At 38.1% G+C, this 16021-nt stretch overlaps 1 protein-coding gene across 2 annotated transcripts; it reads left to right on the top strand.

Annotated features, from left to right (window-relative positions):
* Nucleotides 1–937: 937 nt before the first annotated feature.
* LOC146390458 (uncharacterized) lies at nt 938–6942 on the top strand. 2 transcript variants are annotated; one of them, XR_014799823.1, is made up of 3 exons: nt 938–1519; nt 4573–4628; nt 4736–6942. XR_014799823.1 is itself a non-coding variant. In XM_084923475.1 (3 exons), the coding sequence occupies exons 1-3, from the start codon at nt 1291–1293 to the stop codon at nt 5113–5115; spliced, it is 657 nt and encodes a 218-aa protein (XP_084779601.1). In that variant the 5' UTR covers nt 938–1290; the 3' UTR covers nt 5116–6942. The 2 variants fall into 2 exon arrangements, 1 of the variants encoding a protein (XP_084779601.1); XM_084923475.1 differs by having other exon boundaries at nt 938–1511.
* Nucleotides 6943–16021: the final 9079 nt, after the last annotated feature.

Below are 16021 nucleotides of genomic sequence, written 5' to 3'. Positions count from 1 at the left end.
CGTTAGCGCAGTTTCCTCGTTAACGTGTTGACGCCGTCCAGCCCCACGCACTGGGCGATCCGCGGTAGCTCGTTAACAGAGATTTGCCGTGTTGTGGCGTTAACGTCATTTCAGATTAACGCTGACAGCACTAGTGGGAACACAACGAATATGACTGCACATTTACTCCGACATCATCCTAGTGCAAAGACAAGTGGAAGCAGACAAAAACAACAAGCACGCATGCTACAAACTTTACCCGAGTCATTTAGACCGCCGTTAGCACATGATTCTCCTGATATGTTTAATATGCTGCTGAGAATATACCCCAGAAGAAGCTTATAGTATAGCTTTTATTTTGGAAAGAGCCATTTCTCTGTAATAAACTCTCTTTTCCAAAGGTGAGTGATTCCTCAATCAGATATATATTTTTTATTACTTTGTTGTTTCAGCAACATTAAAATTAACAACTGTAATTTTGAGTTAAAATATATATTTATAATTTTAATAAATGACAAATTAAAAAGGCATGAACATTTTTTTTTGTATCGAAAAAATATCGAACCGTGACACCAAAGTATCGAACCGAACCGTGAATTTTGTGTATCGTTGCACCCCTACTATCTATCTATCTATAATATGATATCATCAGTAGTCGTAGAGTCAGTAGTAAAATGTAAGAAACAGCATGTTCTTTTTCAATGGCCACATTCACTGAATAGACAAACCCTGTACTGTCCTTACAGCACAAAGTCCAGATCTAAGCTTTTCTGACCTCAACCCTGGAGATACCTATTTTAATACTTTTCTGTATCATTAAAGACATTTTTTCAACTTTTCAACAACAAAAGGGGAAAAAAAATCAGCTTTAAATTAAAATTTTCCTTCTTCTAGCTGTACTGACTGACCTTTGACCTCATGTGTTGATGACTGTTCACCTCTGTCTCCTCTCACAGGGAGACGATGATCTGCAGGATCCTGCTGCTCATCATCCTCACCTCATGTGTCTCTGGTTAGTTTACAGCTTCACTTTATGAACTCAGATGTACACGAGGGGGCACGTTGTCTTCCCCGATGTGTAAAAACTGTCTTAAAGTTGCCTCTCCAGCGTCAGACCGAAAAAAGATCATAAAAAATAAATTTTTAGCTCATGTATCTGTAATACAAAATAAGTTTAACAGTGAGTTTGGACAAAAATGAATTGAATTTGTGATATCTAAATAACCGGAATATCAAGAAAAGCGGAGGAAAAAAAGAGGAAAAAAGAAATAAAAACTCAGTCGAATTAGTTAAGAATGACTTGATTGGTCGATGGATGGCAACGTTTATAGAGGGCGGGGCTTCACTGCCCCGGGCTCACTGAAGACGACAGCGGTATGTCTGAGAGAGGAAATCATAGGAGCACGAAGTTCGTTTTTGTGCTACATTTATGTGTTTCCTTTTTTCATGTGTGAGGATGTAGCTCCGTGCTTCACTCGCTCAGCAGCACCAGAGTTTTATTCCCACGGTGCCCTGTCCACAGTCATCGCAGGGTAAGCGGGTAAGCGCTGTTTCTCAGTGATTTCTTGGTCATTTTCACCTGCAGTGTCTTGTACTTCTGCTCTGAAGGATGCTGTCATTTCATTCATTCATTAAACGGTTGGATCGTCTCAGTAAGGAGAGAAAAAAAGGACTTACATCGATTGGCTTGGGGAGGAAAGGACGTGCAACAGGTTTGGATTGAGGATAGAGGTGGAAATGTGCCTGCGAGTGAAGGTGGTGTGTTGAAGAGGTTGGCTGGGGTACTTTGAGGAGAATGAAGAAAAATGAGAGAGAGGTGGGGGAGGAGTGATGGATGACGGTTGGTGATCCAGGAAATGCAAAGTGTTAATAAAGAGGAAGTGAGGGCAGCTGTGAAGGGCATGGAGAGTGGAAGTGTATGTGGCCCAGATGGCAAACCTGTGCAGGTGTGATATGTGGCAGAGAGAGAGAGAGCGCAGTGGAGTTTTTGAACTGACTGTTGAACACAATCATGGAACAAATGTGCTGGTGCTGATTTTCCAAGAGCAAGGGTGATGTGCAGAACCCAAGTAAGTACAGGTGGCTCAAGCTGATGAGCCACACCGTGAAGATATGGGAAAAAGTTGTTGATGATCAGTGAGCAGCAGGCTTCATGCCAAGAAAGAGCTTCTTGTATGCAGTGATGATGAAGAGGCTGACAGATGAGGTCAGGCAAGAGTGTCCGTGGACTGTGATGTTTGCAGATCATATATTGTGATTTGTAGTGAGAGTAGAGAGCAGGTGGAAGAAGCCTGGAGAGGTGGAGGGATGCTCTGGCTAGAAGTTGAATGAAAGCCAGTAGAAGTAAGTCAGAGTACGTGTGTGTGAATGAGAAGGAGGCGGGTGTAACAGTGAAAGCAGATGAGTTTTAAATACCATCCAAAGCGAAAGACAAGAGAAACGAGGAAGTGCGTGCAGGAAGGGTGGAGTGGGTGGAGACGAGTGTCAGAGGTGATTTGTGGGAGAAGGACCGCAGCTAGAGTGAAAAGACATTTTTCTTTTCCCCAAATAAATATGTTGTTCTCCCAGCAGCTGTATTCAATAATCGGAGTCAACAAGACCAAAGAAGGAAATGTGCCTTTAGTACAGTAGATAAAACATTTCATTCACTTCCTGTTTCCTAAAACTGTACGCATTGCATTAAAAAGCACACTGCCATTACCCTTTTGTGTCGACACCAAGATGTGAAGCAAGAACAAGAATAAACTTTAGTAATAATGTGGTTTACAAATTTGCAATAACAATCATGCAATGAGAAAATAGTCTTTTGTTTATGTATATGCATCTGTTATCCTTTAATATTAGAGGAAAAAAAATACTAATCTTTTTGAGAACTGAGAGGAATCCAGTGTGAGGTGAGGGGAGGAGGGGGCATGCAAACTCCACAGAGAAAGAGCGAGCTGAGCAGATGTTTCTGTTTTTCAGTTAGTTTTAAAAATAATTTAGAAGCAGAAATAAAATAAAAGTCTAAAGTTCTGCTGCAGGTTTCTGCTCCTAAAATATAACTTTGGATTTCTACAGAGTCAAACTAAAGCTTTGGCAGCAGGCTGCTGCTGCTGCTTTCATTTCATTTGCCTGTCAAATCAACACAGAGAGGCCTGATGAACTCATGTCTGTGTTATTGATGAGAATTATTAATTACTATTAATCTCTTGGTGTCTTTTACAGCTTGTCAAATAGTCGCAGCAGATGGCCGCCCCTCCCTGAGCCTGTTTCTGCTGGAGGTTTCTTCCTGTTAAAAGGGAGTTTTTCCTTCCTACTGTCGCCAAAACACTTGCTCATAGGAGGTCATATGATTGTTGTGCTTATGCTCACTTTGTAGCATAAGGCACCTGCCTTATGCTACAAAGTGAGTCTGTCTCACCCAGGGTGTCTTCCCCTTATCTGCATTAACACTGCCCGCTAGAATAAATGGGCCCTGATTTAGGGATAAGCTGTTTTCTAGTTGGGGCTACCCTTACCCCCTTCCTGATTTCATCCTCCCACTGTACCTGTCGGTGGATGTAACTCACTGTGTTACGGCCTAATGATGATTTTTGAATTGATTACCTCTGACACATAAGTCCCAGCTTTCCCAATCCTCATCACAGCTAAGTTTTGCTTATAATTTAAATATATATTTTTTAAGCATAAAAGTTATTCACTCATCACACGAGGGCCTCAGTGATGACCGATCACTTTGAAATGGGAGCGACACACTGAACGAAGAAAAGAGAAATGACAGTATCGATTGCACCACATTCATATCGATCTGACACCAATACCAGCGTCGACATGGATACTATTAATATTAATATTTCGATCTATCTGCCGATCCCTACTATGTACTGGGTGCAGACTGATGCCTTTAAAAGGCCATAGTAACTTTTTTTCTCCCAGAGGCTGAAGGGAATGATGCTTGGTGTTGCACAGCTGTGGTGAGTGACATCATAATAGCTCTGTGGCTGTTTGAGTCTCTATGAACTTGAGAAGCCAAAGCTAGAAAGTGTTGATATATTTTTACTTTTCCAAACCTACCTCAAGTGCTTTGTTTTGTTTTGATGACTTTTTTTGTAATAATCTTTGTCCTGGATTTTAAATTTTTTTTTAAAGTTGATGCTAACATGTTACTTTAACAAGAAGGACCTGAAGCACACACCGAAGTCAAAGTCGAGCTATATTTATTTGCAGCGTTTGCTACCTTTGTTGCTTCACACCACACACCAATCCTGTCAGGTCCTGTTAACCTACTGAAATACGGAATGAATGACCAAGTGATGATAAACAGCTATGTGGGTCAGCCTCCCCTGAAACCACACCCTGAACCTGCTGCTCCACCCCATCCCTGCAGCTGAGTCATAAGCCACACCCGTCATGGTTGCATAAGCAGGATTCTGACTAAATATTTTTTTCAGCACTTGGTGACCGAGTTAACGTTACTTCTAACAAGATCATGAACAGGATCAGATGTAATGAGTGAATGAAGTCAGACTGTAGATTTTCCTTCTTCTAGCTGAACTAGCTGACCTTTGACCTCATGTGTTGATGACTCTTCACCTCTGTCTCCTCTCACAGGGAGAAGATGATCTGCAGGATCCTGCTGCTCATCATCCTCACCTCATGTGTCTCTGGTAAGTTTACAGCTTCACTTTATGAACTCCAAATAAAGCTCAACAACAGATTTGTTCCAGTTCTCAGTGTGTCTGCTCCTCTCTTTCCCTCTCTGTCTCCTCAACAGGATCATTTGTAGTCAATGTGACACAGACCTCCTATCAGGCAGAGGAGAACCACAACATCACACTGGAGTGGACGTTCACACCCACAGCTGAGAGCTTTTCCATCATCTGCGAAAAAGAAGATGATAATACAACCTGGGTCTTCTATCATGTTCATGAAGAATCTCAGGATGCAAAGTTTTCAGGACGAGTCCAGAGTGACAAAGACGCCCTCAGAGAAGGACGAATCACACTTCAACTGTGCAGACTCAAGACTGATGACTCGGGTCTGTGTGAGGTGAACACGTGTTATTGTGTTTTTATATCTGCCAGTTGTCGACTCAATGTAACCGGTAAGGTTTTTATTGGACTTTTAAAAACTATAATTAAACAGATGTGCTGAGAACTGATTTTTCTTTTTCATTTATGTATCTATTTAATTTCATTTTATTTAAAAGATCATTAGGCCTTATATATTAGAAATGTGTTTGAATGTTTTAACTCCAAGAAATTTACTTCATTTTCCTACAACAGCTACTGACCAACTCCAGTCTCAGAGTGCAGAAAGTTGGGGAAGGGATAAACAAAGTAACTCACAATACAAAATGTTAAAAGCATTTTTCTTTGTTAAATAATTTTAATAGCTCTCCTTTGAGAAATATTTTGTAATTGTTAACTTTTATTAAGTTATTAACCTGCAAACATTGTCATCAATGTGAAAATTATTCTGTTCAGGAAACAAAATATTTTTGAAATTATATTTTATACAAGTGTTTCTAAAATGTCCCATTCAGACATTTGTGGTCACACCAGCTTGTAATGTAGAATAAAAATAGAACAAGCTTTATTTTATCAATTCTTCTCAGTCTATAGATTCTTTTTTTCAGTCTAAGGGACACAAAGAACAGCTGCTGTCTGTTTACCTGCTGGAGTTTAGATTGAGTAATTTAAGAATGCAGCATCTTTTAGAGACCTTGTACTTGAATGTGCACACACAACAAGTCAGTAGTTAAACATGGTTAGATTATTTAAATATCAAATGATGATCAGACAAACAGACCATTACCAAAGTGGTGTCTCTGTTCCAGACGTCTTACATCTCATAATGTTTAAATTATTTATAAACATTAAAGTCCTTCACGGTTAATTTGTTATTTTTGAAACACATAGCTGGGATTTAAAACATTTTATTTAGTTTTTTTAAACGCAAGCTCACTCTGCTTTTAGAAAAGGATTAACTGTGATTAGAACTGTGGTTAAAACTCTGAGGAGCAGCTAAAATCTTTCCTTCTTCAACATGTCCCTTTTGAGTTAAATGTAAACATCTAACACCTTTGAATCTGTGGAGTAAACATGCCCTGAGAAATATGCCATTGTGTTGTGCTGCCTGTGTTTAAGATGGACACACCCTGTGCACAGGCACGTTACCAGGATGTCCATAAATGGTCAAAAAGAAGCCTTCAACTTGTTTGTAATGTCTGTGTGTAAAATGTGCTCATTAATGAACCAGTGCCACAATTTGTTTTACAATATGAGTCATCTCACCCCACATTCGCGTGGTATGAATGCCATTTTACTTGTTTAAACATAAAACAAAATCAAATAAATGACTGACTGACTGAGAAAAGCAGAGGGACTTTTAGTCCAATGGGAAAGAAACAACAACAACACAGCTTTGTTACTGGAAGCATTTTTTTTATTAACTTAAATAAAGTTAAACATAACACATTAAATCACTCACTTAAACAAATAAACTCAGCTTAATATACTAAACCACAGATTTATATAGATTTCATTTGGTTTTGCTATTAAGATCATACATCATGATTTTTTTTAACCCTCTGATGCATACTGGTCACTGGAGTGGACAGCTACTAAAACGTACATATCTCTTTAATGCACTGGTTTCTATGGTGGAACTGCATATTAGCCTTTAGAGTGCTCTCTGCTGCCATACTCCATTGAGGTCAATTCAGTGTTCAGTTAGTGCAACTGCAAGTAAATTTCCTCTGAATCAAAGATGGCAGACAAACTGCCACCCCTGCCGACCACTGCTGGCATATCCTGTCAATCCTTCTATGCTAGAAGATCCCAACAGGTAAAAAAAAAAAAATGATGATATGCAGTAACATCTAGGGAAGGATATTATCTGTTTGGAATAAGAAATTGTTATGTCTAATATGTAGAAAACTACGATTAACCATGTGTCCATTGAAGTGGACATCATGCATTACCCGCTATATTTTTTTAACATAAGTCATAAGTTGCTTCACTGTTTCTTGGGACTGTTTGGTTATAAGTAAGCGTATAATTGTTACATTTAAAAGCTACTCATTTAAAATATATATTTCTGTGCAGATCAGCTGTAGTTTGAGTTACTATAATAATTATTTTTATCATATTTTGTAGACTTCAAATGCAGCAAAGAATAAGGCAGCGTACAGAATAGTCCAGGAAATTCCATCCAGCTCCAGCAGGGCCGTGCAGAGACGTTTAAAGGGGCAGGTGCTCAAAGTTAAAAAGGGGCACATTGAACCAGGCTGAATAACAACAACACACATTCATCAAGAATCTAATATGGGCAAAAAGGCAAAGCAAACGTAGCCGATGTTTTACCTGATGGGTACAATGTTGCTGTTGAGGGGTTTCTGCTGCTCCTGCTGCTGATAGTGCTGGAGGGCAGGGCTGTGTTGATCTGAGACTGTAGACATTAAAAAGTCCACAGAGATGGTAGCTGATTAAACAAGTATCATGAGATAATAACAAAATGCAAAGATTGGAGACAGTGCTTGGAACCATAAGGCAACAAAAACTGTGAGAAATAATTTAGGCTCTGCCTGTGAATCACTCTTTGCTTCTCTTCTTCCTTCCATCCCATCATTTCATATATCACTCTCCACTTGCTGTCTATCTGAGAACAAGGCACAACTTGCTATTGCAATAAACTATAATTTAATTATCCACACCTAACAACACTTGCACGTAATCTATAATAAAATGATGACAGAAAAATGTTATTATTTATTACTAGAGCTACAATAAAAAAGCAATGAGGAGGGGGAAGTAATAAATATGAAATAATGTCATTATGATGATTCCATTTGTTTCACTATCCACTCTGCACAGGGGGAAAGCTTATTACATTTTTAAACTGTAGAGATACAATAATTTTACTGCTGTAAAATCCAAATTTTGTCTTATTTAAAATATAAATCTAATATAATCTGCTTCTTAATGTATGTTCTTTAAAATACAGCGTGTGTTTTTTTAATTAATTATAATTATAATAATGCATAATTATGTGGACATGTATATAAGATCGTTTTTTAGTGAAATATAATCCCTCCAGAAAGGCAGGAAAAGCCCTGTAACTTACTTCAAAACTAAATATGTTCCCTAAAACGGTGACAGAGCTACAGACCCATGACGGCCTTACCCAGGTAGCCAGCAGCTATGACCAGCACTACATGTGCAGTTAATAAAATTACAGGTAATGTTTGTCGCGCTGTTGCACACACGGCACGCTCATTTGTTTCAGTTCGTCAGTTGCCACAAGACAACTTACCAACGTGTACGTAATAAGCTAATACTCCTGTGTGCTATAGACTACAGTGTACGCTGTACACCGACTTACTGGTTTTGTCGCATCAGTCTGTGTCTCTGAGTTAATTTGTGTTTCTCCTACAGCTCCGGACCGCAAAAAATGCGCGTGCTCTTTGTGAGCTCGTTCCCGGCTCGTAACCAGCGCGTTCTGCTGTCAAGGGCGATCATTGGTTAAATGTGATCATGTGACTGATGCAAGCCAGATCCTTTTATTTAGCAAAACTGTGATTAATAGTTAAATATTATTGTTGAGGGGCACTGACAGGACTCTGCACGCCCACACACATAAAAAAACTAAATAAATAAATAAAAAAAATTTTAAAAGTTGCCTCAACAAAAGGGCACTTTGGGCACTCATCAGGAAAGGGGCGGGTGCTCAAGCCCCTCTAGCCCCCCCCCTCTGCACGTGCCTGAGCTCCAGTGATGATGAGTTCAGTGATAAGTCCAGTGATGATGAGTGGCTGCCAGAGAAGAACAGAGACATAGGAGCTAGTTATGATGTAGACACAGACAGTCAGGGTACAGAAAGTGAGAATGATGAGGGCCAGGATGAAGAGGAAGGTCAGCATGATCAGGGAGCTGTGATGAGCACATGGCACCTGACCATACTCAAGCCCGCAAAAATGTTTGGAAAGTCCAAAACAATGACTTTGATGGAGACGTGCCTTGTGAAGAGAAAAGTTATTAGAAAGGCAAATGAAGTCACACTCAGATATCTAATTTTTACATGCGCATGGGCGGTCAGTCCGATCTGCTCTGCTGTCAAAGTGCGCACAACAGATGTGACAGAAAAACCGCGCAGGGCTCTCAGCGCATTCTTTATTTATACTCCAAGTGAGCTCTCAAGGAAGTAGGAGTGGTATGTTCAGTATACAAAAACGTTTCCATAATAGGAGAAACCTTTAGCTTGTCTGTTGAAATAGGAGATAGCTTGGTATGTATAGAAACTTAAACATTTCCTTAAAAGGAGAGTGAGAGAGGGGGGTGACCGTTAACTCAGGATGTAGTATGTATGTCACCGCATTCCTCTACACATCTGGTTCCACTTTCCTTTCCTGTGGTGGTTCCAACTCACAAGCTCTCCTATCTTAAATGAAGCTACAACTAAACAATAATCACAAAACTAAAAAATCTCTTATCATGCCTCCTATCTAGGAGAGTGGAAATTGAATGTGGAGGGGAAGGATCCCATAGATTTCTTCAGACATCTGTTTCCAGTAGATCTAATTGATACTATAACATACAACACCAACTTGTATGCTCTACAAAAAGGGAAAGAAAATTTGTCAGTAACAGGAGAAGAGATGCAGGTTTTTTAGGGATCAACCTGATCATGGGGTACATTCGGTATCCTAGGGCACGAATGTACTGGTCTAGTGAGGACGGTCTTCGTCTTGGAATAGTTGCAAATGCCATGTCTGTAAATAGATATGAGCAAATCCTAAGATACCTGCACTTTGTAGATAACTTGACTTACCAGCCAGCAAACACAGACAGGCTCTTCAAAATAAGACCAATCCTATGTGCTCTTTAGGAGACATTCAAGGCAGCAGCAGACCCTGATGAATTTCAGTCAGTAGATGAGCAGATAATTCCTTTCAAAGGCCTACTGTCCATCAAGCAATACATCCCAAAAAAGCCCAAACCCTGGGGAGTGAAGGTATGGGTGAGAGCAGGAACCTCAGGCTATATGAATAGATTTGAAGCCTACCAAGGCTCTGCAAGTAGTGGTCGCATCAGTGAATTGGGAATGGCTTGAGATGTGGTGATGCATCTTTGTGATGACATAAAACACAAAAATCACAAGGTGTTTTTTGATAACTTCTTCTGCAGCATTCCACTCATCGAGGCCTTGAAAGACCAAGGGATCTATGGCACAGGTACATGCAGAGCAAACAGGCTGAAGGGAGCAGATAACAAACTCAAGAGTGAAAAACAACTGAAAGAACTGGGCAGAGGAGCTTGTTCTGTTGTCAGCAACAGCAACATCACTGTCACACGTTGGCTCGACAGTTCTGTCATCCACCTGGTCTCGTCCTGTGCTGGCCAATCCCCTGAAGATGGCTTTGTTATTTACGCCTAAACATTGGGGCTATATGAGTTGAAAGTTCCAAAAAATTGCTGAGATTTTGGTGAATATTTTTTCAAAGCATACAAGCAAACAAGTGTTTGTATATTTACAATAGAACACAAGATAATTCATTTTTACAGTAAGTTCCCAGTATTTCATGCTGAGTGCTCGGGTGCATGTAGTCCACTGGATTGGAGTCTATAAGGGCTATAAATTTATAAAAAAAAAACATATTTTTGGAAAAAGGGAGTTCAACTTTTTTTTCATGTCCTGAGAAGAATAAAAACACTTAAGAAAAAAATCTTGACCAAGGCTTTCATAATTCATGCATCAGAGGGTTAAATAAATAATTTCACATTTTGAGCAAAAAGTCATCACTTTGTTTGTGATGAAATGTATTTTCAAGATAATTGTATCTGTGTTTTTGTGATGTGATGAGCACTTGTGTTTTGGTTTGTTTATGTAACCATGGAGATTAAAAGTCATTAAGTTGTTTGTAGTGAAATGTATTTTCAAGATAATTGTATCTGTGTTTTTGTGATGTGTTGTGCACTTGTGTTTTGGTTTGTTTATGTAACCATAGAGATTATTCAGAGGTTTGTCTCATACTGATTCCTCCAAGCTAAGATAATCATTATATTTACCTGTCAGTCAAGTATCCTGGCCCAACCCAAGCCTCTCAGAGACTGTTGTTAAAGAGATGTTAGAGATACTGAAGAGAACATGTCAATAATCAAAAACTACACAACTGTGACATCTGAGCTCCATTTTCATGTTTCAGTTTCCATAATGAAACTAAAATGTGGTTCTTGACCATAAAAATGTTCAGATAGTAAACAATAAATTTAATTCTGTTAAGGCTACATTCCGCTTTATTTACAGGCAGGCTAAATGTCTAAATTATAAAATTTAAGCGATAACATATAACTTTGTATCAGTTAAAAACTACTTTCTTTCGTTGTTAAATTCAAGGTTATTTAGTTTAAAATGAATTGTTGGTTGCTGAAAGTTGTTTACATAGTCCGGAGTGTAGTTGCCTCTTAAAAAACTGCATTTGTCATTATCCAGGGGTTTGGGCTTGAATTCCTTTAAAACTGCCTATAATAATTACTTTTATTTATTGTCTAGGTTCTCTATATTTTATGTTGTCTGTGTATTCAGTTCTTGTGATAAGGTAGTTCTACAGTAATTTTAACAATAGTTGTTATAATTTTGTCCGTTTGTCTCTTTCTCTTGATTGTCTACATCTGTGTCTCATTGCCCTCCTGTTTTCACTTCCTTGATTACCATTATGTGTAAAAATAGTCCTCTCATTCCCTCACTCTGTCATAGCATCTGTTGACCCTACTGTGTGTGTTCCTTGTTATTACTTCCAAAGATCTGTTAATTTGTTAATTTCCTGGGTGTGTGGTTTGTTGGCCTTTTGGTAGTCTTCACTGACGGACATCAGCCAAAATAAAGCCTTGTGTTAACAGAGTTTGCCTCTAACCCTACATTTGGGTTCATTAACATCCAGTTTGCTGCAGCCTGTTCGAAGAAAAGTTCACAGATGACCACTGACCTCACCTGAAGAGACTATTAGAATAAATCATATGAAACGCGATGAAGGACACAAAGAATAGAACAAAAGCCCACAAACATCCAAAAGAAAACTTCAGAATATTCTTTAAGAAGGCTGGTGAACTATTCCTCAACAACTAAAATAAATTATTTGTGTTTCAATAAACTTCTGTACCTATTTCACATTTAATATTTCTTATGGCTAAATGTAAAGGAATGAGGAGTGGCTCAAGACTTTTGCACAGTGCTGTACTATAAGGTATGGCTCTCTCTTTTAGTAAATGTTATGTCAATAAACTAAATGTGGTAAAACTAGACATTGAAATATCAGCGCATGTATATAGAAGATTTAGATTATACATGGGATGCAGTGATGTCATCTACCACATGATCATCTTAGCTATAAATCAGTGACTTTTAAACCTCATTCTGGTCACCTTAATAACTGCAAATAGATCAAGCAGGTATAATCAGGGAAATAAATCTGTTTTATTATAACATTTCTGTCATCATAATGTCAGATTTTATCACTTCTCGAATGTTGATGCAACAGCTGTCTTAATTCAAACTATAATGATGATCAGATGAAAAGTCTGCTTTTTTCCCATGTTATCCTATCTGGGCCTACAGCCCAGTGCTAATTCAGGTTTTTTCCTGCTGAACTTTTTTTTCTTTCTTCTTTTGGCAAAGACCACATAACCTGTGAGCTGTAGCCAAAAGTGAAAGTTTAAAGAGAAATGAAGTCAAGTTGGAACAAGTAGTGAGGCGATGATTGGCTGATCAGCAAACCGGAGGCAGATCACTCCGCCTACTGTGAGGCAATATAAAAGCAGGAGTCAGAGTAAACTACAACACTGGAAGGACTTGTTAAAGATAATAAACCGTTTGCAAATGAAAGAAGAGGAGAACACTGCTGTATGTATTATATATTTTAATGTATTTTTTTCTCCTTCTGGTCTGTTTTTATGTTCATTTGTATCAATTATCCATACAACATGAACCTGAATGCATGCAATGCCAGTGTGTCATATTTGAAACAGACAGTGTTTTGTGAGTTTTTGAGACTTCTACATCATCTGTGTATTTTTTTCCCCCTGAGAAATCAAAATTTTTGCACAATATATTTTTAAGCAATTAAAAAAATGTCAGATGCAGCAAATATGATACAAATTAAAAGCCAACAATGAAAATTACAATTTCTATTTTTTCTTTAATGTTTTTTTGTTTTTTTTTGTTTGTTTTTTCCACTATGGTTCATTAAAATCTTGAACCAGCAATTTCTGGCGATTATTTCATGGTTGACATTTTACATGGTTAGACAATCATTTTCTCAAGCAGTGAGGTATGAAAGGTTAATTTATCAACACTTTGATTTGAATACAAAAACATACACAATCAGGCAGTTGGACTTTGAAAAACTTTAAATTCAAATTCCAAGTGTAGGAAGGACTAGGGAAGAGTAAAAACAAGAGGATTGAGAGGCGTGGGATTTTTGCAGCTTGGCAAACCTTACCACGTTGTAGGCTAGCCAAGAAATATATTATTTCAATTTTTTTTCACTGTTGGAGGTTTTCCAACAGGATAAACAACAGCCACTAAAAGAGCAGCACAATTAATATAGACACACAGAGGCAGACTTCACACTCCCAGAACAAAAACTGCAGAAAGCTGCAGGAGTCAGTGTGTGTCAAAATATGTGAAATGTTACAAACACTGCCATAGCCAATGATCCTACAGTGATTTAGAAGATTTGGGAAAATTAATTTTGAAAAATCTTTTTAATAAATTATGAAAGTTTGTCTGGGTACAAATTCTGGAAATGGCTAAAAGTTTGCTAAAAAGAATCAGTTTCACAGTAATTGAACATGCTGCAAATGTAAACTTTAAAGATAAAATATCGTCACTGTGTGAAAATTATTCTTATTCTATTCAAATTTCAGGTGGATATTGTGAACCTGCTAAGAAGAGTACATTAAAATATAAAATATGCATCTCTGTTGTCATAAGATGGTCTTATCTAACAGGTCCGACCTTATGCTTAACTAAAACATAAGTAATTAGTAAAAACAAACATAGCAAGGTAAAGGGCAGAGCCAGTTAACTTTATAATATCCTCATCCACCTAACAAGAAAAGTATGTGGCTGCTATTCATGCCAAATAAAAGTTAACAAAATTCTGATTAACTGGTAAGGTTTGACTAATTAATACAAAGAGTCTAGAAAATGGGACAAAAAAACTGCTTATAAAATAACTAATATCCAAAAAACATTTGTTCTACATTAACTGCTGCTTTTTTAAAACAATGGTTGGTGGCTTATTGTCCTGTAAGCTAGTAATCAATATAGTATACTGTTGTGTAATAATTACTTATAGAAAAGCTATTTATACGTTAACTTGCATTCAAGTCCCCTTTTGTATCTTAATGTGACAGAAAAACATTTTGTCAGCCCTGAAAACTTTAAAATGTCAAATATTTTCAGAATAAATTAAAGTGCAGGTTTTTCTTCTGGCTGCTTCCATTGCAGTGGTTGTAGTTCATGTAGTTTTAGTCAGTCAGTGTAATAATCAGGATCATGAACAGGATCAGATGTTGTAATGAGTGAATGAAGTCAGACTGTAGATTTTCCTTCTTCTAGCTGTACTGACTGACCTTTGACCTCATGTGTTGATGACTCTTCACCTCTGTCTCCTCTCACAGAGAGAAGATGATCTGCAGGATCCTGCTGCTCATCATCCTCACCTCATGTGTCTCTGGTTAGTTTACAGCTTCACTTTATGAACTCCAAATAAAGCTCAACAACAGATTTGTTCCAGTTCTCAGTGTGTCTGCTCCTCTCTTTCCCTCTCTGTCTCCTCAACAGGATCATTTGTAGTTAATGTGACACAGACCTGCTATCAGGCAGAGGAGAACCACAACATCACACTGGAGTGGACGTTCACCACCAAACCTGACAGATCCTGGACCTACATCTTCATCGTCTGTAACCTGATAACTGAGCATAAACTCTCAGTCCTGTATCACGTTCATGAAGGTGTTGAGGTGTCAGAGTCTCAGGATGAAAAGTTTTCAGGACGAGTCCAGAGTGACAAAGACGCCCTCAGAGAAGGACGAATCAGACTTCAACTGTCCAGACTCAGGACTGATGACTCGGGTCTGTACCTGTGTGAGGTGAACACTGATTATGGCTTCAGTGTTGGAAGATGTCGACTAAACGTCACTGGTGAGATTATGCAGTAAAACATTTATATCATGTTTAGCAGTACTTTGCATAAATAGAAATGCTCTGTTTGTGCTTTACAAATTTGTTGTGAAATGAATTCTAATATTTGTTCTTTAAAAAAACAAACAAAAAAACCCTTAAATGAATCAAATTTGTTTGGTCTCTCTGCAGCAGTGCCAGATTGTCCTGAATGTGAGAGAAAACCGGAGACATCAAACACAGAAATTCAACAATTCACAGGTGTCTACTGTGGACTGTCTGCAGTTGTGCTACTTTTCTGCTGCTTTTCTTTCATTTACTATCTGCATAGAAAACAGAATTTTTACTCAAAGCTCAGTGATGCATGTCAGTCAGTTTCCAGATGATCAGTAGAAGCAGTCTGAGTGTTTAATAAGACATGTTTTACTTTAAGTGCTCTTTGCAAGTGTTACATGTAGGGCCAGAAATCGAAAAATTTCCAAGTCAGTCTTCTTTTTTAAATGACATTTAAAATGTCATGGCCATGAGATACAAGCTCTGATGTATTTCAGTATACAAACCTTCAAAGTTGTATTTTGCACAGGTGATATTAAACTGTCAATGGTGAGACATCCCTTTTCCCAGAGTTGAACATCATAAAGGTAAGACTAGTATGAGCTAAAAAACCGCAATGTTTCAATGAAATCTGTTTAACATCCTGATGGATGTACTCATGTAGGTTCAAGCCGATAAAAACTGCATTTTAGTTGTTATTTAACAGAGAGTGCATTAGGACACATGCTGGCCAGAGAATAAGTTTCATGATACACAATAATGGACATCAAATGGAAGTTTTTTATCCTCTGTTTTTTGTTTGTTTGTTTGTTTAAGACGC

The sequence above is a fragment of the Perissodus microlepis genome, chromosome 3 (assembly GCF_051167445.1).
Source record: "Perissodus microlepis isolate ML-2025 ecotype Zambia chromosome 3, ASM5116744v1, whole genome shotgun sequence".
NCBI lineage: Eukaryota > Metazoa > Chordata > Actinopteri > Cichliformes > Cichlidae > Perissodus > Perissodus microlepis.
This window is presented reverse-complemented; position numbering and strand designations above follow the sequence as displayed.

Coding starts and splice junctions, on each gene's coding strand:
- LOC146390458 (XM_084923475.1), top strand. CDS start 1,291: ATGGATGGCAACGTTTATAGAGGGCGGGGCTTCACTGCCCCGGGCTCA. Junction 1,512..4,572: donor CTGTCCACAGTCATCGCAGG/GTAAGCGGGTAA, acceptor CTCCTCTCACAG/GGAGAAGATGATCTGCAGGA. Junction 4,629..4,735: donor CCTCACCTCATGTGTCTCTG/GTAAGTTTACAG, acceptor TCTCCTCAACAG/GATCATTTGTAGTCAATGTG.